The sequence below is a fragment of the Ruditapes philippinarum genome, unplaced genomic scaffold, assembly GCF_026571515.1.
Source record: "Ruditapes philippinarum isolate M1 unplaced genomic scaffold, ASM2657151v2 ctg7598_1_1_1_1, whole genome shotgun sequence".
Lineage (NCBI taxonomy): Eukaryota > Metazoa > Mollusca > Bivalvia > Venerida > Veneridae > Ruditapes > Ruditapes philippinarum.
Window position 1 is genome coordinate 16600 of NW_026853020.1, and position 25044 is coordinate 41643.

The following is a 25044-nucleotide window of genomic DNA, read 5'->3' on the forward strand; positions in this document are numbered from 1 at the left end:
CCTACGGGGCTCTGCCGGGATCATCCGGGACTCTGCCGACATCATCTGGGGCTGTGCTAGCATGGATCTCAGCTTTTATAATCTCTTTGATCGAAGAATTAACAGCGTGTTAGGTCATCCGTCGTCCACTTACTATCTGCATTATCTGTAGTTTCAACTGGACTCTGCATGGATGGCCCGGAGTTCATCCTGGTTGTTATAAGTATGAAAATTAAGTTTCGCCGTAGTGCTACCGGGGTTATTGAGACTGCAACAATATTTTCATCCCGGATCGTCTGGGGTGGTCCTGGGCTTTGCCGGGATGCTGGTGAGAACCCTACTTAGATCTGTACTTTTAATCCCTATGGAAACCTTTATAAGTGGCTGATGCATTACTGTAGAGTGCAATTAACATATGAAAAGTTGAGACATTTATCGTTAACCGATTTGGACATTTATGAACACCTAATTTGTTGCGACATTTTTCGTTAATTTTTGGACAATTATCGTTAAAGGAGTTTTGGACATTTATCGGCGATTGAGACATTTATCGTCAATTTTTGGACATTTATCGTCGTTTGGACATTTTTCGACGTTTGGACATATATCGGCGCTACAAGTATCATTTGAATTTTCAATGTTGTTTGTAAAATATAATTTGGAATAACATGGTATCATAGAAAGAAACATGGTCTTGACGCAAGAAGGGCTCGAACCCATTATCCCTGGGTTAAGAGGCAGACCCTTTCACCAATAGGCCATCACTCGCCTTATCATTGGGAGGATTATGGAAACATAAAATTTCTCTTTAAAAAATGAAAATTATTTAAAGGAATAAATAATGTAATATTTAAAAGAATCATACAATATGCTGTTCAGGTATATAAATAATTTAAATATGAACACATTGAGATGTAAACCCATCTGATTTGCAATTAACAAGTAACAATCACTGACCAGTTATTCATAGATACTTCATTAATGGATATCTGACGGAAGTTCATATAAAACTAAAGAGAGCTTATAAAAGGGAGTAAACATTCAAGACCAATTGCGTGCAAAGTGATGAAAGATGGAAAAAAATGTTCTTTGTTAGGTATGTTTCGACTGCTGAAAAATTAGTATCCAGTATTCTTTAATAAAGAATATTTTTAGAAAATGTGTTTACTTTTTCAGCTTTGTGTTGGTCGATTGATCTCATTTAAACAATTAAACAAATGTGAATGATCGATTTACACCATGAAACCTAACTTTTGCATGAGACATGTAATTTTCATTCAAATATATCAATACATAAAATAGTTACATACTACTACTAATACATTTAAGTAACACTATGAAACATACATTGCTAGGGACCAAATGTGAATTTACGTCTACGTCATTTAAGGCAAGTGCGCGTCGCACTTTTTCAACGATACTAACACATTTCTGATGTCTTTAAACCTACATGTTGCAATTGGTTATGTGCCACATTCTTTAAATGATCTAATAGCATCCCCAGTGGCTAGACGTGATTCCTGAACGCTACCAGATTTCATCCCGCAATGACGGACAATGATTTCCGAGTATACCCGAAATTTAGTAAGCTTACTCACATATTCACAGAAATGGAAACGATGTTCTGCTAGCAAAATCATTTATTGGATACAAATATAATTATTAACATTCAATTGAAATTTCTAAATATGTAATCATTCTTTATGTAATGATTTAATTATGATTCGAATGTTTGTATAATTTGGTTGAAAAATAATTAGAAAAAAATGTAAATAATTGTAAGTAATGAAATTAACATTGCTGGTTTGTGTTTTCATTCTTCACCTGTATATTGCCGGTGTCACCACTTAAGCATCCCGTATTTGTGTCAATCAATATATGCAAAATATCATCAAAATAACTATTATTACAATCAGAATTGGAAATTTCACTATATCGAAATTAAGATTATTTTTTATAAGCTTGACAGAATATAAGTCTTAAAGCACATTATAATATTAACTTTTTTTAACTGAATGTTTAAATGCCAAGAAGCAGTGTAACCAACAATGTTCCAACTATTTGTACACTGATGACTATGCTGAGGTTTGAACCGCCGCTGCTGCATCTTCTTTCAAACTCACTGTGGGTTTCTGTTAAAATATATAACAAATGAATAATTTACTGTATAAAAACATGTAGATATACTTACATATAACATGAACGTTACAAAAAACAATGGACATTCTACTTGTTGGAATGTTTATTCACGAGAATAATGGGAAAGAAACATTCATGCAAAGAATAAACAAACAGATTCTACTGTATGGTGTGCATGTGCATGTTTGTGTATGTGCGTGTCAAGCTATACCAATTTTAACACTATTTTACCTTTGGTTCCCAAAACAACATACACTGTTGCTTCCGTCTTTATTGGTCCGTACTGTTGACTTTGATCAGCATCAACTTCCTGTGCCTAAACATAGACATATTTTAGTATATTGAATTTCACCAGGCCGTTAATTATATACATGATAATGTTGAGTATGTTAACATATTCAAAAGAGGATTACAGTTTAATTGATAACTTGGGCAAAATTTAAACTGTTCAATAGAATTTCAATGGCAGATAACTCAATAACGAGAACGGTGACTCCTACTTTTTTCCGTTTAAATCGTTTCTGTTATCATATTTTAACAACATGCCAAGTTTAAAGAAATTCTATTGAACAGTTTTAATTTTGCCTATATGTCTATATGAAAACATCCGAAAAGGTCTTTAACTCATAAATACAAGAAGACTTTAGCTGAAAAATAAGTTCTAAAATCAACGTTAAATGGCGATGATATTATTTATTTTAAACAAAAACATTTATGATGGCTTGTTTTAATCATTAAAACAAATATTTCAAAAAGGTGAAAAAGTGCCTAATTTAATAAATTTTATAAAGCGGAAGGATATGTGAGTCTATACCATTTATCTACCGCCATTTTTAAAAGTTGTTTATTTCAAGGGATTTTATTTGGATTTAATAATTTTCATCTTTTATTATAGAATATTTACTTGTGGTTTGTTACAGACAATAAGTAATTGTAAAAGTTGACATATGCATATACATGCAAGAGCATGTTTACACTATATTTTGGAATGCCCTGCTAGATTGCCTAGCCAGCTGATTATTCCAGCAGAGCATTTTTTTTACACTTTATTTAGGAAAGCCATGCTAAATTGCCTAGCCAGCTAAGCATTCAAGCAGAGCATTTTACACTATATCTTGGAATGCCCTGCCAGATTGCCTAGCCAGCCGAGCATTCCAGCAGACCATTTTTACACTATATTTAGGAATGCCCGGCTAGATTGCTTAGCCAGCTGAGCATTCCAGCAGAGCATTTTTACACTATATTTTAGAATGTCCCACTATATTGCTTTACCAGCTGAGCATTGCAGCAGAGCATTTTTACACTTTATTTAGGAATGCCCTACTAGATAGCTTAGCAGCTGAGGATTCCAGCAGAGCATTTTTACACTATATTTAGAAATAACCTACTAGATTGCCAAGACAGCTGAGTATTATTGCAGAGCAATTTTACAATAAATTTAGGAATGCCCGGCTACCCAATCTAGCAGTGTATTAATAAATAAAGCGTTAACATGCTCTGCTGGAATGCTCAGCTGGCTTAGAAATCTAGCAGGGCATTCCTAAATATAGTGAAAAAAATGCTCTGCTAGATTGCCTAGCCAGCTGAGCATTCCAGCAGAGCATTTTTTCACTATATTGAGGACTGTCCTGCTAGATTCCTGAGTCAGCTGAGCATTCCAGCAGAGCATATTAACGCTATATTTAGTAATACACTGCTAAATTGCCTAGCCAGCTTAGCATTCCGGCAGAGCATTTTTTCACTTTATTTAGGAATGCCCTGCTAGATTGCCAAGACAGCTGAGGATTAAAGTAGAGCAATTCTACACTATATATATGTATGCCCTGCTAGATTGCTTAGCTAGCTGAGCATTCCAGCAGAGCATTTTTTTCACTATATTTAGGAATGCCCTGCTAGATGCCCAAGGCAGCTTAGTATTACAGCTGATCATTGATTTTCCTATATAAATTGAAATGCTAACTTCTCACAGGGTCTTTCAAATAGAAATGCTTCTCACATACAATTAAAATTGTTGTTTTGCTCTAAACAGCCCAGATACAGACATTTAACCATAAATTAAAGTAAGGTACTGCATGGGATTTTTTTTTTAAACTTGTCCTTTCTTTGAAATGTGTGAAATTATATTTGATCATTTTCACTGTGAAATTATCAAATATAATTTTTACAGATAAATCTGTATTCCACTCAAAAGCATAAAATAAACACGTATATTTAAAAAAATAATGAAAAATCCATTATATTCTAATGAAGCTACCGTATATTATACTGTAAAAGGTAAAATGCGTGTTGTTGTTGTTGTTGTTGTTGTTATGGTTGTTGTTGTTGTTGTTGATGATGTTACAATTTTTATGTTACCAGTTGAATAAAGGGCATTTATAGATAGATAGATAGATTTATTTCGGCAAAAAGGTAAACATGTTACATGATAAACAAACACAATATAGATTAAAACAATTACAAATAAATAAATAAATAAATAAATACTATATTATGTAAACCATGACATGTTCCCAAAACCAAGGATAACACAAAAAGAGCAAACTCTTATTTCCGTTGTGGTCCTTAGCATTTGGTGGCATGACATAGAGAGGTATTTCATAAAAGAAAAAAAAATATCACAAAATATAAGGTAATGTAAATAAAAAGTCAGTATCACATTAAGAAATAATTACGTGCATATTAAGAAAAGATTATATTAAACAATTATCACAGTTGTTATGAGTATGTAAGGAAAGAACATGTCATAGATTACGCTATACAAAAAAGAGAAAGTTTTTAAAGTTTTATGAAAACATTTAATGCAAATTTCAAAAAATGACGAAAAATATTTTAATTAAAAAATGAAAACATATAAAATTTTCTTGCAAGAAATTTTAAGAAAAACTCTTGCATGCTACTTAAAAAGTGACTTTTGATGGCTACCTTAAAACGATGAAATTTGTTAATTTCAGTTATACAAGCTGTAAGACTGCTCTATAGTTTAGCACCAATGAAACTAAAAGACTTTGACACAGAACATTTAACCTTAGGAAGACAATATCCTCCTTTTTACATAGTCTTGTGCAATAAGAATGCATAGATTCCTGAGAAACAAAACTAGAAATGTGTCCATAGGACACGGGTGCCCCCACCGCGCCACTGTTCTGTCAATCTTATGACTCTAGGTCAAATATTTTTTTAAAACTAAAAATATTTTTACTAAGTAAAGGGCAAGAACTTTACAAATACTGAATAAATCCCCAAGCAAACCCCAAGTTGAAATTGCAAATTTATACTACTGTTAGTCAAGGGCAATAACTCTAACAAAACTGAAAAAAAAATCCACATGCAAAGTCCCAGGTTCATAGCTTCACAGTGATGTGAATCATTATTCTTGTAATTTAGTGATGTTGATCATTATTCCTGTAAAGTTGGTCGATTCTAACTCAAGCACTCAAGCACTCAAGGAACAAATAACAACATAATGAAACAGTTTTTACTAAGTCAAGGGAAATAACTCTAAAAATACTGGATAAATCCACAAGCGAGCAAAACTAAATATGCTGAGCAACCTTCCCATAAGGTTTAATGAATCTATGTCAAATCCTTTTTGAGTTACATGCGACACAAGTTGAAAATTGCAAACATTTTCCAAGTCAAGGGCAATAACTTTAAAAAAAAACTAAATAGATCCAGACGAAAATACCCAGGTGCACAACTACGCATGCTGATCAATATTCCTGTAAAGTTTCATGACTCTATGTCAAACACTTTTTGAGTTACATGCGACACAAGTTGAAAATTGCAAATTTTACTAAGTCAAGGGCAATAACTCTAAAAATACTAAAACTATCCAGACGAAAATACCCAGGTGCACAACTTCACATGCTGATCAACATTCCTGTAAAGTATCATGACTCTAGGTCAAATACTTTTTGAGTTACATGCGACACAAGTTGAAAATTGCAAAATTTTACTAAGTCAAGGGCAATAACTCTAAAAATACTGAAAAAAATCCAGACAAAAATACCCAGGTGCACAACTACACATGCTGATCAACATTCCTGTAAAGTTTCATGACTCTAGGTCAAATACTTTTTGAGTTACATGCGACACAAGTTGAAAATTGCAAATTTTACTAAGTCAAGGGCAATAACTCTAAAAATACTAAAAATTATCCAGACGAAAATACCCAGGTGCACAACTACACATGCTTATCAACATTCCTGTAAAGTTTCATGACTCTAGGTCAAATACTTTTTGAGTTACATGCGACACAAGTTGAAAATTGAAAAATTTTACTATGTCAAGGGCAATAACTCTAGAAATACTAAAAATATCCAGACGAAAATACCCAGGTGCACAACTTCACATGCTGATCAACATTCCTGTAAAGTTTCATGACTGTAGGTCAAATACTTTTTGAGTTACGTGCGACACAAAAGAGAACGGACGGACGGACGGAAGGACGGACGGATGGACGGACGGACGGACGGACAATGGTAAATCTAAATGCCCGCCACTAATGTGGGGGCACAATAATCACTTAAGTACTCTGGGGCCATTTGTTTTTTAACCTTAAAAACGTGACATAACATGATTTGTTCAACTCTTTTACAAACTGGTAACCAATTAAGGAATATAAAATGGGAAGGGCCAATATGAACTCTCGAATCAAGGTTTAGAACAAATCTCATCATTTTATTTTGTGTTGTCTGTAATTTATTTTTCAACACCTGAGTTAAACCATTATACCAGACACAGCAGGCATAGTCAAAGTGGCACTGAATTAAGGAATTGACAAGCAGTTTTTTGGTATGCTGTGTAAGGAAATCTTTCTTAAGGTAAAGGAACTTTAACCTGGCGTTAGCCTTCTGAATTACTGAGTCTGCCATGTAACCAAAGGACAGGTACTGATCAATAGTTACCCCAAGATATTTGATGAATGTGGATGCAGTGCCATTACAATTTATGTTTAATTTGGAATGTGACCTGAGATTCTGTTTAGACCCAAACACAATGGACTCAGTTTTACCTAAGTGCAACGATAACTTATTATCAATTAACCATTGACTTACTGAGGACAAATCTTCAGATACAGAAATTTCCACCTCAGATAATTTTTTTCCAGAAACAAGTATTCCAGAGTCATCAGCATATAGCAATGGTCTATTTTTCACTACTGCTGACATGTCATTGACGTAAAGTTAAAAGAGGAGGGGCCCAAGGATTGAACCCTGGGGAACACTACATGTTATACTTGAAGTGGAAGAAAAACTACCTGACACATCAACAAGCTGTTGCCTCTCAGAAAGATATGACCTAAACCACCTTATGATGTCATCACCAAGACCAGAAGCTTGAAGCTTCATTAAGAGAATGGAATGGTCAACAGTGTCAAAGGCTTTCTGTAAGTCTAACAGAGACATACCTACCACATTACCCTTATCAATTTCATGCCTAATGTAGTCTGTCATGTAAATGAGACAAGTATCAGTGGAAAAACCATTTCTAAAACCAGATTGGAAATTATACAACAGCTTATTTTCTTTAAAATATGTTTCAACTTGGTCATAAACTACCTTTTCAAGTATCTTGGAAACTACATTTAAAATTGACACAGGCCTGTAGTTACCTACAGAAAGTTTATCATTCTTTTCAAAAAGGGGGACAACTCTAGCAGTCTTAAGATCATCAGGAACTACACCTTGGATAAGAGACAAGTTGACAATGTGGGTTATAGGACCTGCAATTATAGGTGACCCATCCCTGACAAACCGGGAAGGTATACCATCTAAGCCAATGGCTTTGCTAGCACTTAGTGAATTTAAGTATTTAAAAACTTTGCTTTCACACAAAAGAGAAAAAGAAAAACTATTAGGATAAACACCTCTTTCCGCATAAAATGAGTTTACAAAAACCTGACCAAATTAGGAAGTTTTTCAACAAGTTTACAAGCAACAGTTGTATAGAAATTGTTAAAAGTCTCAGCAATAAGTTTATTATCAAAACAAACCTTTTCATCAATTTTTAAACAAATATTAGAACTAGATGAAGAAGATCCTTTCTTAGATGGCAGCCGAAGATTTTTGAGAGATTTCCATAAAGATTTAGAATCATTTTTGTTCTCCTCAAGTTGACTAGTAAAATAACTTGATTTTGCAGAGTGAACTAAATACTGCACCTTATTTCTGAGACTTTGGAACAAATCAAAATTGTCCAATGTTCTGTTACTTTTATAAATTTTTAGTCTATCAAAAGATTGAGATTGGAATAAACTTGGTAATTTCTAATGATACACTCGTTTAGAAGCACAATATATACAAACAGCTCATGCGGGCTAAGATATTAGCGCAGTATATAAAGTTTATAGTAACTTCCTGGTATTAACATTGAAATAAATACAACGTGCATTTGTATAAAAACAATACAAAACAACAAACCAAGGTTTTGCAAAATATAGTCTTGATTGCAAAATATAGTCTTTGATTTCGCTTATTTATATACGTATTTAAGTAAATATGTGCTTATGTCAATTATTTACATCTATAAATGACGATTCAATAAAATTGACATATATTATTGGCTGAGTAAAACAGTAAAATAACATAACATTTTTACGCAATGACTGATCATTGAGATTAAGCAAGCTTAACCCATTCAATATACCTTATATACAATATGTACAAGAGAAGGTGGTGAATACAAAAACCTCAATTTGTAGTCTTGTGTTTTGACACATAGTCAAAATAAAACCGATCTCACTGCACCTTGTTGTTTCCCTTAAGGATGTTTGTATTTTAATCAATGTACTTGAGAACAAGCTTCGAGATAGCATCATTTCAGGAGTTTCAATGGCTGTGTGTATAAATATATATTCTACCAAACTTCGACTAAAAATGCTCCTAAAAATAGGTATTTAGATTTTTGTATCATATCCGAGATAAATATGACAATTTAAATAGATATGAACGATAGAATTATTTGTTTTCTACGTTATTGTATCTACGAATTCGACTTACCACAACGGTGAGTTCACATGCTGGATCAAAGTCGTCGGTATTTGTGTCTATACGAAGTCTTGTGTTGACTTCGCCCTGATCGTTAATGCTGAAGAGTTCTGAGCATCGGCCTGAATCAAAATTTGTTTAATAATTGAGGTGAAGTTACAGTATTTCCATTAACATATTATTTATAAAATATATTCAGTTATAATTGCAATAACCAGAACTTCATTTGCTAACAACAGTAAAATTCGTAATTCGTAAGATTCGGATCAGAAAATATTCATAATTAGAAGGGTTCAGATTAGCAAAACACTCTGTAATAAATAATTGAGTATTGCATAATTATACGGTGTCAAACATTTGCGTTTCTTGTTGTAATCGTTTTCATGAAAATTTTAAATTCTGTTAATTTTTCTCGTTTATTTCAAAAAACGAAGGCGAACTGATATCTTTAAAATTTAGAGAGATATGATTTTAAACATTCAATAAGCTATTGTAAAAGATAAATATGAAACCTGGTGAGATGTAATATCCCATTGCATTCATAGGCCTATATCCAGTGTCCCCATCTATAGCATGTACTGTAATAACCTGGGTATTCTGCAAAACAAAACTAAATCTAAACGGTGTTTTGTTAAGTCAATGTTAAGTAACGTGTTAGGGTTTCTTTAATACTGATTACAATAATGCTCAAGTTACCTTCCCTGAGAATATTCGTTTAACGAGAAAATAATGCTTGAAAAAAATATCAGAAACGTTAGATAATTCGTTAATTAATACCACAAAACAAAGTATATCCTTAAGATAAAACATGATTCCTGCATATATTATTATATTTTAAGTTAATTTGTTGAATAAAGTTTTCAAAATTCTCTATCCTGTATAGTTTGAGTCGCTTAGAAACAGCAATTAAGTATGACGAGTCTATATTTCTATAATTATTTCTCATATATAGCTTATTACTGAAGCATGTTAACATTTTCAGCAAAACAGAAAACTTACAACTTCAGCATCATTACGTACAAATGCTTTGTATGAACCGCTTGTGAAAATTGGAGGGGTATCTTGAACGTCGTCTACTGTAATGGTGAGAATAGTACTGTCACTCGTTCTTCCTTTGCCTTTTTCATCCTTTAATCAATGATAATAATATCGAAATAAGAGTATGTTTAACAATAAGGTATTAAACACGTTTTGGAATTTCCGCCAGGTTAGCTCAATAAGGAGGCTACGGAATAGTTATCCAGGGATTGCATGATTTATACGTGACAGGCATTAAGTCTTAGGGTCATTTGTCATAAAACTACTAAAATTACGATCACACAGCAAACAACACTGCATACAGCACTGATGCTATAAAAATTAGTTTGCAACACATACCGCTTAAGTCGATGGATGTTCTCCGAACTTGCTCATTTGTCAATGTATTTCAATACATATCGGTCAAGAATTAAGGGCAGTAAAAGCTAAAGTAGTACGATGTATTATTAGCAGAAGTGAACTTGACCTTTAAGTGACCCCTTACTCCAATCAAAACTAGGGGCCATCAAAGATATCTGCATACCAATTATGAAAATCATCAGTCCAACAATAAGGTTACACGAGGAATAGTGTTAAAATCTAATTGTATCACCGGTTACCTTGACTGTGTGACACGAGTGATCTTTATCCAGAGTTAATTGACCACTAAAAACGAATTTCAAAGAGTTCAGTGAATAGATAATGCATCTATAAGCAACAGTGTACAAAACTATTTTAGCACCAGCGACATTAATTTCAAAAATCCCTTGCTTTACAAAAAAGTAAGAGGACCAGCTAAAAGATCTACACATTTCTTAAATACTTTTTAATATATTTTCTTGACAAGCGTTAATAGTCTTAAAAAGAGAGAAAAACAGACTTTAGTCTCTATAACTCTATAACAAGAGTGTGAAAGGTGAGCGTTTAGACAGACAGACATACTTATCATGTGCCACTTCATGTGGTCTTCTTTTGATCTTTTCTAACCCACAGATAGAATATTTACCTAAGAACTACAGTTTGTATAAAATGAACCCCATGACAAACCTTAACCTTTCATTTCAGCCTGGTAACAGCCGATGGACAGAAAAACAGACGGTCAGAAGAACGTACAATGTGGCGAGTACAAGTACGAGTATATCGGGAGGATAACATATTGGAAAAAAGATGCAAGTCATCTATATTTACCGTAGCTGTAATGTTAAAGTGGTAAACGCTATGGTTTTCATAGTCTAACATACGATGCAGTGTTATCACACCTGTAAGAGGATCCATGTTGAACGTCGCTGCGTACTCCGAAGCAAGTTTTGCAGACTAAATATATAAAATAAAAATATTTTGTTTATATGGTTTTTGAATGCATGTTTCATGCATATGATTGTATTTTGAAGTTCTAAACGTTTCTTTTATTTCTTTTACTTTAGCAACCATCTTGACGGACGTTGCTGTTTTAGGCCGACGCGCATGGGGTGTATCCTCAGTCAAAATTAATCCACATTTAATTTTTTAACTAACAAATTGCTAATGAAAAAGACATTTCATTTTGTCCATATACAGAACAGATTTCATCAAAAATGTCTTTATACCTTATTTCAATGAGACAACGATTCTTAATATAAGACCATAATTTAATGGAATACTCAGATCGTCTTCCTGCGAAATAAACATGTATACCTACCAGATAACTTGCATTTCCCCGTGCTGTTCGCAATTTTGAACAATCTTACGTTCTAGATACATATTTAAACAATCCTCGTTTCAATATATGACAATATCTAAATTATTTCGTCATTTGTATTTGTTTGGGTCGTCAGACCAAACAAATAATGGTAGCGAAATTTCAGACTCTAATGCTGTTAATTGCAAGTGCCGAAAGTAGTCCGCTTTTTGAAGCGGTTACTTCCCTTTATATGTAAACTAACGCCGAAAACTTCAGGGGAGATCACTGCGTAAAGATGGTCAAATGACAGGCGCATTCATTTTCAAGCAAAATATTTCCCGAATGGTCGAAGATTTCTAATATTGTTTTATTCTTTATAGACATACATGCTTATAGTAAGCTCCATGATTATTTACATCTGTGTTAAACAACAGTTAGCGTCGTTACAAACCCTAATATAGAACACGGATTTATATTACAATATAAATCCGTGTATAGAATAATATAGTTTTCTTCAGGTTGTTAACAAATAACTTCACCGTGGCCGAGGGGTTTGCGCGCTCGCTTAGAAAGAGAGAAGTCTGGAGTTCAAATCCCAGTTAAGGCAACTCATTTTCTTTTCTAATTGTTTAAGTCAAATAAACATTGGATTGAATATCAGTGTTTAAATTAGTCTTATAGCAAATTTACTACAATTAAAACGCTGGAAAGCATTGGGGGCACTTTTCAAAACAAATTGGTTTATAATCTCACAACCTTCACCTTTCTGACATTCTGAGACCCAAACAAATACAGCGCCTTCTGTGCTTTGATTTAAAACCTATTTGATCTACTGTAGGTAAATAAAGGTTAAAGATTAAAGCTAGGTCAATAAAAACAATTGTCATGAAAGAAACCATATATCCATTCTTGCTTTCAAACCTGATTAATAAAAAAGAAAAAACTCTAAACCTTGCCATATTTTCATAAGGAAAAGTGTTAACAAATAATTAGTTTAAACATTATTTTAAATTTTGAATGAAAAACGACTTTTAATTTTACATTACAAATTATTTAGCTCTAGAGAGAGACAGCAAAGGTAGCTTGAAAAATACTCCTTTTAAGTCCAGAATATTCTATCGACCGACTACAAAATAAGTCATTAGGGCAGATATCTTATAGTATGATCTTAAATCAAACTTGATAAAGAAAGTCCTCCTCATATACCACAAATACAATGCATTGCAAGGAAGAATTTGAGCTCCCTTTCAAATACAATTTCCTTGCCTGTTTATGATCAGGAAGCGATTTTTATTACTTTCAAATGTACGTTTTTGGCACAGTACCATCTCTAGACCCTTAAGGACGCATTTAAAGCCAGAGCCGGCAAGGCGAGAAATGTATTATGTCCGAGGGCCTCTTACATCCAAGTGTATTTGGTTCAATCCTCTGACGATGCGTTATTTCTCGGTGACAATTGATCTACGAGTCATCGCCGATTCAGAAAGGAATAATAGAAGCCGGTCACTTGCGGAGAAATTGTTAATTACTAGCTAGTTATCTAGGAAAGTTGGCTAGGTGGATCAAACGTCGAGATATGACCAAAATATGTAATAAATCGGCGTTAAAAACAGAAACAGAACAAACAAATAATTATGGATTTTCTGTTCTTATATATGCTTTCCTTCTAAAGAATCCGGTTTCGTAGGGCGGTTAACGTACAAATATAATGTTATTTAACAGTTTAGTTTTGACTATCCATAGAATGACTAGGGCTGTCATGTAATAGGGTCATACTACAGTCAATCTTTTTTTTAATATGCGTGAGTTTACTTCCTTTTCCTGAATTATCAAGCAATTGACTCAAGCGTACATTAAGGAACGTTATGACTTTTTGGCGTTAATATATTGTGAGTCAAAAATCTGCAGTTGCTGGAAATGTCGTGGAAGTTAACCTGATTTTAATTCCGATAATAATCATTGTTAATTGTTGGGCATTTTGTTAAGCAGAAGAAAAAATAGATAATTTTGCTGATGATTCCTGTTACTTTTTAACGTGAAATGTTGATAAGAAAACAAATGAGCCTATAAAATTGATCTTTTTGGATGAGGAAATAGTCGGTATTTACCAATTAATTAATTAATTAAAAGAATAATTTCATGTTATGAATTAAGATAATCTTATACGTTCATCTATTTTTGCTATAAAAACAGACAGACTTCGCATACTTTGAAATGTCATACGGCAATTCGTTCTGCCATATTTGTTAACAGATTATGCAAATATCGTTCTATTGACTTGATTATGTTGTAGATCAGATTTAATAGCTCGCATATGGATATTCAGGAATTATGACTATGATCGTTTCTACATAATTGTTTGCATATTTGCAATTTTGTCGCAAATGCACACATGAATCAACTTTTCATTTACAACAACATTTCTCTTCGATTATAATACCCTACGTGTATCAAATTTACCTTGTTGAAGTATCATGTTTACTTGTTTAGACAAATCATTGGACAATTGAAAACTTACCTTTGCTAACGGCTGGAAAGTAAACAAAAATACACAAGGTTAACAAAACTGTTATAAATTATAAATAAACCAAATGACAAATTATAGAATTCAATAACGAAGAATGATTGTAAATTTCATTGTTAGTCATATTTTTCTCTTTAATATAATTTTAGATAGAATCAACTTTAAATTGAAGCGAACTGAAGCGTACGCTATTTCTCTTATGTATTCTACATCAAAATAAGCAATTATGCTGTCTTAAAATTAAAAGAAAAATAGTCTGTAAACACAAATTACCTCCATTTTAAACCTTATTCCCAAATTACCATTAAATCCGTCATCTAAGTCGGTCGCTTTAACATTGGTAAAGGTTTCATTTCCTTTCTGAGAGTGCTTTTAAATAAAAAAATAAAACTAGATAGTATTACTGTATGATTATTATTTATAGTACTGGTTACTAATGTTTGAAAATTTGAAGCATTTTAACATTATCGGAGAAGGATGCGTTATTTCACACGACAATCAGAGAATGCTATGCTATATAAGTTTGACTACCGATTCAAGGAAACGAAATTCATGTTTGAATGTTTGAACAGTAGTTATGGCGGCGTTTCCTAGCTAGCAAAATTGGTGTTGGAATGGACTGATTCATCTCGAAAGAAGTGATATTCCCTCATACGATACTTTTGTAAAAAAAAATAACAATAGAGCTATCCCCTACCTTTTTCCACACAGAACTGTCTCGCAGTATAAATATATTATATTGCCTTTTATAACAAATTTTGTTTTTTATTTTAAATCGTTTACTGCATTTTAGTCTTTACATTTATTTCAAAATGTATTTGTATTAATCTTGATTGCAATTTATATGAACATATGAGACAAAAGCATTCTTTTATGGTGATCTTTTCAAAACTAAATTCGTAAGCTGGGAAACGATGACACAACTACAGTTCAAACTTTACGTTTCCTGGAAACTTTAATCGAATCTAGATAGTATTGGGTTTTATACAACTTACAACATGAAAAATATAAAATGAAATTGCATGTTTTGCTTTTGGGTGCTTTGTGACGGTACATGAATGTTGTTTAGATGTTTGTACATTTGTAATTAACCACTCAGACAATTAACCTTCATGGCTAAGTAAATGAATATCTGAACTCCATACTGTTCTGTATTTTACCACAACGCACTAAATAATCAAGAACAATAATTATGAAATACTAATTATAGGTGCTACACAAATTTTGAATTCAAATAAAAAGCAAAAATTAATTGTTCAATAAAATGCTTGCATTACTTTCTTTTACACGGTGTACTTTACTTACATTGTCACAATACCATACAATTTATATTTAAGAATTATTTAATATATATCAAAACACTATTTTTGAATATACGTTTTTTATTATAAGTTACTATATGAGAAGAGAAAGCAATTCTAATCCAATGATAATTTTACTTCATTTATAATCCACTGGTACGGTCGGTTTTCTAATCGCGGTGTGTTATCATTAACGTCTCGTAGGTATAGTTTTGTCTCCAAATTAATCTACAAATGTAAGGCTAGTGAATTATATCTGTGAAACAATAACATCTGTATGTGTGTAATTAATTTTTACAGAACTTCTTTTAAAGATATCAAGAAATTAACTTATTTGTGCCAATAATTGTTACTTGTACTGTTGATTTAATCAGAACATGAACATCTAACAAATGTTAGAACAACTATATTCAATGCAAATATTTACATAATGGGTGAGGAAGGATATTTAGTTTTTATCAAAGTTGAAATAAGCATAAACCAATATAAGATAACATTTGTTATTTACCGTATTCCCTCTCAAGTCAATGACAACGAACTTCAGGGTACACGTACCTACACCTGGCTGAAAGAGATAAACAAGTTTGTGTGTGTATGATTAGTATTCATCTAATTTTCTAACATATAATGTATATTATAATTACTTCTAAATATTACGAAACGTTTTGCACACCGTTAATAGGCACATTAATTTGATAGGCTCCATATTCTATGTAAAGCTGTATTTTCATGAGCCCCTAATCGAAAACAATTCAATACATTTCTTCAGAATAGCAAAGAAAGTGGAAGGCATGCATAATAATATTGATAAAATAGAAGGATCTGCTTATAAATCCTTGTATATTGATAATTGTTTTACTTTTCTACATGATACCATGGCATGATATTATGATAGGTTATCAATATAGTCAATACAACGCACGTGATGACACGTGCGATAAGTACATAATATAAAACATGATTAAATGTATTTTCATCTTTGGAAAAAGACTGTGTTTTTTTATCAAAAACCTATTGGTATATGATGTATTGTATAGTAAGGTTATTGTTCTGTTCTGAGCTTACTATTCCGTATCCGTCTCTGTCAAGTTCTGTTTTTGAAATGACCTGAGCGAATATATTGTTGCCCCGATTCTGATTTATGTTTACGATGTTAAATGTTGCAGATCCACGGGTATTTACTGTGATATCTTCATTGAAAGTTCCGCTTTTTACGGTGAAGTTAAACAAAACAGAACCTTGAATAAAAAAACAAAGTCAAATTTTTTTAGGGTTATACCGTTAGCATTAAGAATTAGGTACAAAGGTCTAGTCCAAGTTACGAAGTGTTAGAGAATACTATTCACGCACTCTTGTACATGTGCATGACAAAAACTTGAAGAGGCAACGGTATAGCCACAATAGCTCCAGGTCATGATTTATTTCCGACGACATTGAATTAAAATGTTAATGTAACTTTTTATCAATCATTAGTTCTGGGCAATGTTGTATTTAAGCTGATTAATACATGTATATACGGAACAATTTGTTGTAGACGCTTGCATTTATGTCAATTATGTTTACATTGTTAAAGGACTTCCAAAACGTTACTTTATTATTACAAAGTGTTTTTTTTAATCTACAGAATTCGATTATGTTAATTTAAATATTATTTTCATTTATTTGTGTCATTTCAATTGATTTTTACAGACTGGTCTGGTGACCTATATTTTTGGAACATTTGGCTTCAACTTAAAAAAAACAACTTTACAGGATATCAATTATTTAATTCAAAATATGAAAAGAAAATATCTGCAATGGCAATTTTTGGGCGAAAAAAAGTAATTTCATTTTCATATGTTGAGCTGAAATTAAAGAAATCTAAGTTCACCTGCGCTTAAATGGCAGAAAAAGTGTTTACAAACAAATGATCAATGTCTGATTTCTTATTTGACATGTCTTAATAAATAACAACCTTTTCTGATTCGGAAATAACATAAAACTGACTTTAAAATCTCATTTGGCATAATTTGAAAAACACAATTGCAATTATTGGTAGAATATAACTATTAAATGCTTTGCATCGTTTAATTTTATAAACCTGTCAATTGCATGCTTTTTGCGCTTATTCTTGGAAAAGATTATTCTTTTTTAATAACATTTCAAATTCAATCGAATTAAAATCAACAAATTTCCGTTAAATACAGTATTATACAAAAGGAGACAAAATAGTGTTTTAGAATTGCTCTATATGTTTGAGAGCTCTTAGCTATAAATTTTGCAAAGATACGATACTTACCAAAAGTAGGACTTGAACTATTATCAGCTGTCATATTAGACAAGTACTTAACTGATTATGATATTGTGAATATGTTGTCGATTATTTGAAGCTATTGTTTGGCAGTATTGACCTCAGACTGATTATTATTCGGAAGTTTTTTACACTAACGTCCCGATGGCTTAGTGGTAAGTATGATAGCATTGGAAATGGGAAGTTTGAATCCTCGACGTACTTTTCAGATTTCTTTATTTTTTAACTATATGCCTCATTAGTGGATGGATTTCTTTAATTTCTCTTGTCTTCCCTTTAGAAATATCGTAAGTTTTATAAATAGATATATATAAATTTTTCATAAGTTCAATGTGTACAGTCGTACAATAGTGGTTGACATGCAAAAAAGTTTCATGAATATAATAAAATAATAAATAAGTATATATACTAATGTTTCATATAGATTCGAACCTACAACCTACAGTATTAACTCCTTGTCACGTTGGCTAGTTAGGCACGTGTTGCGACGGTAACACTAAGTTATACATAGACCATGTGTACCGTTATGCCATACTTTATAATCCGTAAGATTTACTTTGAAATCCGACAATTATCGACAAAAGGTCATTGGATATTCAAATATCTCAGGTCAATATTGCCAAAAAAGTGTTAATTTTCAAAACAAAAGTGATATATTCAGTATTTTTCACGTAAATTACAAGAGAAATCTAATTTTAGTTCAAATAATTCAATAAGCGCTTCAATGCATACATACATTGTTACGCGCCGGGTATAGCTCGGGAAGCTTTATCCGTTGCACCATAACGCATGTAGCTCTCCGGGAGATATTCGTTTAGTTCACCAGCATGCATCGATTTAAAAATGTTTTCTCACTTCGAGGAATTAAGCTTCCCGTCATGGAGTAAGTTAAATAACGCACAGCGACAGCCCTTTGCAGCCCTTTGCGGCGTGCACGTCGCTCGGAGTGCATATGTCACACCAGACGGGTGACCTAGTTAGGTCACTTTGCTTGTGTGATCTAACTAACGGCGAAGGGTGTGGCTCTAACAGATGCTCCTACCTCCCGGAAGAGGTGCCTTTCAACTATCATCTTCCTTTGTTCTACGATGCGAAGAATTTTGTCTTTGGGAGAAGATCTCTACTTCGACAGACAGCTTGAGAAGTCCTCCGTAGCGGCTCTACGACCAACGACGTAGCTGAGGCCGACAGTCTGGGACATATGGCATTGCCAGCGCCCAATACAATTTTTTTTTAAAAACACACACTCTATAAAATCAAAAAAATTTGCCAAAAATATATTAAACTTGGCATCTTGACGTTTACAGCACCTCTTTATCTGGAGCTATATTCGATTCAATGTGTCGACGATTAAAACTCTCCGAAAAGCTATATTCGTTGAGAGCTATATGCGGCATAACAATGCATAATTGAAATGTCAATAAAATAGTAAATGCTATGAAACTTGCACGTTTCGACAAGAAAGTTCTCAAAGCATTTTACATTTTGTTGCTATGTCAACCAGAAAAGGCCTTTATTACAAAGATTTGACCTAATGGGTTGACCGAAGAAACAACATCGATGACGGGCGATATTTGCATTAACAGAATAATAGTTGTCCTTTCCATGTCATTTTAAATAAGTCAAACTAGTTTATGAATTAAACATGTACATTTTTCTTTGCAGTCGTTAGGTCCACTACACATGAGAGATGTCTTTTACGTTTGTAGTATTTATTTTAAACATAAATGTGTTGCTTCTACTATGGTAACATTAAACAATTTCATAGTGGTTGGCATTGATTAGAGTAATCATATAAACATATTATGCAAGGTGATAAATTAGCTGTATTCATTTAAGAAAGCGGTCTTTTATCGAAATGCAAATAAATGAATATTATTTTGAAAACTGGCAAAATAACCATTTGACATTCATTTTAAAATAAATGTATACACAGTAAGTGATAAAATATTACTTTAGAAACAAATCATAAATGTTAATCGTTTGCATTTTGCTTACCGACAGGGACATCCTCAGAAATGGTGATGGAACTGGGCCAATCCTGTACAACGGGTACCTCGCAGTTGCATGGTACTGTAAATATGGTAAAATTGATATCAGTATAAATTACATTCTTGGTAGGCGATTGTAGAAATTGATTTCGTTGATATTAAGAAAATCCAGAAACTTTGTCAAAAATCTATTATCATCATCCAGTTCTACTTTATGAATGTCATTATTTAGATTTTATCAATATATTCATCAAATCTAACTCTTTTTATCTCAAATGAAAAGACACAGAGACATGTGAAAATTGCCTTGAAAATAATTTCTGAGTAAGTCAAACTCTTTTACAAATAATTTGAGTTAAATACTTGTGCCAGTATCATTCTCAAAAAAAACTTACGTAAATATGTAAGAAGAAAAAGCCATAGTAACGATTTGTTCTCTTTGCTAGGCCCCATTATCTATAAACATAAACATATTACAAACAAACATTTTAAGAAAATAAGATGTAACAAATATAACGAAAAAAAAATACACTAGAAAATAATAAGGTCCGGAAAAAATGCTAAAAAATTAAACAAATATGTAAATGAAGGACAAATATCTGTAAATATTCTGTAAATATTTTTATAATTATTACATTTCGTACATGTATAGTGCTTTTTGCAATGCGATATTACCTTTAAAAAAAGAAGTAGAATTTCCCGCAAGCGCATTTCGCGTTCGGCAATAAAAATACGAATACCAAAAGAATAGATATTATCAGTAATCAACATTTTCATGAGCTATTTGATCTAATCTAGGTGATTAACCAAAAGTTAAGAAGCAAGTTTGTTTGCTTGTTTGTTTTTTACGTCACACCAACACAGTATTGGTCATATGGCGACGTTCCAGCTTTACTGGTGGAGGAAGACCTCAGGTGCCCTTCCGTGCATTATTTCAGGCACGAACGGGCACCTGTGTAGAACCACTGACGTTCCGTAAGCTAGATGGATAGCTTCCTCGCATGAAAGAATCCAAAGCCCAGTCGGATTCAAGCCCACAGCGGTGAGGGGCAAGTGGTTTGAAGTCAACGACTTTAACCACGGATGCCCTTAAGAAGCAAGTAAAATTAAAATTAGTAGTTAACTTGACCTTCACTGCATTTATGCATTCAGGGCTGAGGATCTTTCAAGTTTGAGAAACCCTAAAGATGAATTTGGTTCTTAAAGTACATGCATTAGATGCATTTGAGGGTGCTTGATGTTGTGGATCCTGAACTAATATTCCTTTAAAGAGTCTTGATAAATGAAGGTCGTCTAGTATCATAATTAGTATACTGAAATCCTAAAACGTGGTCGTGAGGGCTTATACTCTCATATGAAAGGCTTTAATTTCAATTTATATCGCCCAGAATACAGTGAGCTGACACGACTTAAAACGGTAGGTCTAAGTACGCAAAACATGATTTGCTGTCTATATATATAACATCAGGTTGTTAGAGATAAAAAAAATCATAACCCGTGTATTACATACGGAAGCACAGAGGGGACATTCCGATTTTAATTTTAATTTTCCTATCTCGTGGCCACGAGTTATAACTCAGAAAAAAAAATTCGCTATCTCGTGGCCACGAGTTATAACTCAGAAAAAAAAACAAAAAACAAAAATTCTCTATCTCGTGGCCACGAGTTATAACTCAGAAAAAAAAACAAAAAACAAAAATTTGCTATCTCGTGGCCACGAGTTATAACTCAGAAAAAAACAAAAAACAAAAATTCGCTATCTCGTGGCCACAAGTTATAACAGAAAAAAAACAACAAAAAACAAAAATTCGCTATCTCGTGGCCACGTGTTATAACTCAGAAAAAAAAAACAAAAAACAAAATTCGCCACGAGTTAGCCGACCAATCAGATAAACACATCTAAGTCGTGGTAACGAGTTAGCTGACCAATAAAATCGAAGATGCGCTCGTTGATTTCGGCGCGAGTAGACATACTTGCCAAGATGGCGGCCTATAGAATGATTTTATGTCAACGAAATAGAATAAAAAGCTTACTGGCCGATTAACTCTTGATAACAAGATAGCGAATTTTTGGTTTTTTTTCCGAGTTCTTACTCGTGGGAACGAGATAGCAAATTTTTTGTTTTTTGTTTTCTTCTGAGTTATAACTCGTGGGAACGAGATAGCAAATTTTTTGTTTTTTGTTTTTTTTTCTGAGTTATAACTCGTGGCCACGAGATAAGGATTTTTTGTTTTTTGTTTTTTTTTCTAAGTTGTATCTCGTGGGAACGAGATAGCATTTTGTTTTTCGTTTTTTTCTGAGTTACATCTCGTGGCCACGAGATAGGGATTGTTTGTCTTTTGTTTGTTTTTTTTTTCTGAGTTATATCTCGTGGCCACGAGATAGCATTTTGTTTTTTGTTTTTTTCTGAGTTATAACTCGTGGCCACAATATACAATATACAATCGGAATGTCCCCTCTGTGCTTCCGTAATTACATGATATTACACAATTGGCACTTTACTCTTTCGATAGGCAAGGTGCCAAACGGATAAACACATGACCGGTTGTCATTCAACTGGGGCGTTTTAGTACCATGACATAGCTAATAACGTAACTTTTTACATGTAAATATCTTATCAATCTTTGGAATTAATTTTGTCAAGTGACATTTGAAGCATTTACCCAGAATATGAAATGTGGTACAATAAACTTGATAAAAATGTTTGTTAGTTCGTTGCCATTAAATGCTCAATATTTTGTAAAAAAAATACTTAAATACATTTTTCTGTTTGGCCCCACAGTCAGATCAGATATAGGATTAAATCAAGTAAACTGAAAACTAAATACGTGCATTTTTACATGTTTTAATCTTCTTCGAATGTTAAAGCAAATACTATTCATATTGTCGGTGACCTACTGAGAGAGATTACAAATGTTATGCAAATCTTTGATTCTTTCAAGGGTTTTAATTAATATGAAGTATTTCAAGAAGAATTAAGCAGACCTCTTTCTTGCTAATATATATGTTTCCACTTTTTTTTACAGCAAAACATGTATATCTCAATTATTTATAAGTTCGACGTGGTCGTAATGGAAATTCTTAAAAAATATATTCCTGATCTTATCCATATCTTTTTAATTGCACTCATGGCCAAAGCCCTTCTTTTTGTTAACAGACATTATATTTATTACAATTTATTACTTACTTGAAATTGTTTATGAAGGTATACTATACATTTCTATGTATATGCAAGTTGACTTATACCTGCACCTGCTACAGGAATTTAACAGATATACTGATTGGCAAAAAAGAGCCAATATTTATATACGTTTTATAGCAGCAGAATTTTTAAGTTCTTATATAATTGTTTTTCTTTTGTGAGTCAGTCGATTCATTACATTATTATAAAATTTGAAAGTTCTTTAATATGAGCGGATTTTCATATTTTTAATCGACTTTCTTCATTTTCTTCAACAATATTTTCAATAGTTTTCTAGAACCAAGTTTAACCCTTTATCTAGAAAAATTGATGTTATGAAAAGTTATTTCTTAATGTGTAAAATATGAGTTTACAGACCTTTCTAATGATATAAAATATAAAACTGTTTAATGAAAAATAAATTTCTAATTAAGAATAAAAAATGTCAATGCTTTTTTATTGTTATCAGTCCCATATTTTGCCAACCATTCGCAAGCTACCTGTTTGTCTTATCAGCAATTTGTTACTATTAATAGATTTCATACTTGCCTATGGCGATAAACTTTAGCCTTATGCAGATTGCGCATGCGCGAGAAAATACTTCATGAGGTCGATTTTGCATAGCAACGGCCCGCGTCCAAGAAAATTTCGGTTCCCCTAAAGTGAAATAGATCTACGTGATGCTTTTTTTGTTATTTTGTAAAATTTAAACAAAATTCCCTTTAAAAGTAATGTTTTTGCTGTTGTTGTTTTTGCGTGGGGGTGTTTTTTGTTGTTGTTGTTTATTCAATTTTTTTTTTTGTAAAAATGTCAAATCATTTCGTAAGAATGATTTTTTCGTTTCGTTGATTTTTCAATATGAAATGAAATCGTAAAAACGAAGAAATGAAATAAGATCATTTTTGTGATTTATTTTAAATTTGAGCCGGAGGCCTTGTTACATGAAAAATTGAAATATTTCACAATAATATGATTTAGTCCCAAGTCAAAGTAATGTTTTATTGCATTTAATCGCTGTCAATGTAATATTGTTTCGTTTCTAGAAAAAAAAACATTTCGTATCTCAGAATTGATATAACCACGGATTTATATTACATACGTGATATAACATTGTTTTTGTGTGGTTTTTTGTGTATTTTGTTAACAAATGCTATTTCATTTTTACGAATACAAAAACTATTACATATTTACGAAATAATTTAACCTATTCACAAAATGCATTTGGAAATTATTTAATATTGTTACGAAATAAGAAAGAATGATTGTCACTTTAGGGACATCGTGTAGAGCGTTTCTTACCATTATTTATTCGCAGCTTGTAAAATAAAATCTCAAAAATAGTCCAAGTAAAAATTGTCCAACTTACCCGTATCAAGTCGCTTTCCTGAAAATGAAAAGTTTTTTTTGTCTTAATGCTATATAAAATATTTTTTTTCACATAATTATTCGTGCAAAACGACTTGTAAGATAAGTCCGTAAAAGTCTTTTATTGTTCAGACAAAATTTTGAATATGTTTTTTTATACTGATTTTAAAGAATGTTCTTAAAAAGGAAGTTTTCAACCTGTAAACAATTCGATGCACTTCAATCTGAAATCCTGAAATATGTATGACTTAATCAAAAAGGATAGGCTTTTTATATATTGTATTTGTCATTTTTGCGATATCGTTTGGCCAAATGCCATTAAGTGTTTTTGTTGTCCTTGGTGATATGAACTGTATATTTATGGCATAAGATTGTTGATACGGATTAAAGCTACATAATTATGATCCAAAATATTTTTAGAAAATCAAACTTGAGAAAAATGAAAAAAAAATAAAGAAAAGTAAAAGGTTTCGGGATTTAATTAATAATTTTCATGTTGAGAGCGATTAATTGCTGATTTGGCAGAATTTATCACCATATTTTTACTGCCTGACTAAATTCGAGAATTAGAGTGTATTATATACTCTAATGAATGATAGTGCACATC

General features: G+C 32.3%; 1 protein-coding gene across 1 annotated transcript; it reads right to left on the reverse strand.

The window, feature by feature from the left end:
* Positions 1–1601: 1601 nt before the first annotated feature.
* On the reverse strand, positions 1602–24673 carry LOC132731856 (cadherin-87A-like). Its single transcript, XM_060718149.1, has 15 exons — positions 24636–24673; positions 24439–24456; positions 20286–20346; positions 19898–19972; positions 16675–16847; positions 16118–16174; positions 15748–15837; positions 14582–14677; positions 14303–14314; positions 11313–11438; positions 10107–10235; positions 9620–9704; positions 9120–9229; positions 2350–2434; positions 1602–2111 (listed from the first exon to the last, which is right to left on the reverse strand). The coding sequence occupies exons 3-15, from the start codon at positions 20341–20343 to the stop codon at positions 1999–2001; spliced, it is 1209 nt and encodes a 402-aa protein (XP_060574132.1). The 5' UTR covers positions 20344–20346; positions 24439–24456; positions 24636–24673; the 3' UTR covers positions 1602–1998.
* Between the last annotated feature and the right edge of the window lie 371 nt (positions 24674–25044).

Excerpts from the sequence above, each read along its gene's own strand:
- LOC132731856 (XM_060718149.1), bottom strand. The coding sequence starts at position 20,343 with ATGGGGCCTAGCAAAGAGAACAAATCGTTACTATGGCTTTTTCTTCTT. Across the intron at positions 16,848-19,897 it reads TTCTGAGGATGTCCCTGTCG|GTTCTGTTTTGTTTAACTTC; the intron begins GTAAGCAAAATG and ends TTTTTATTCAAG. Across the intron at positions 16,175-16,674 it reads ACAGAGACGGATACGGAATA|CCAGGTGTAGGTACGTGTAC; the intron begins GTAAGCTCAGAA and ends TATCTCTTTCAG.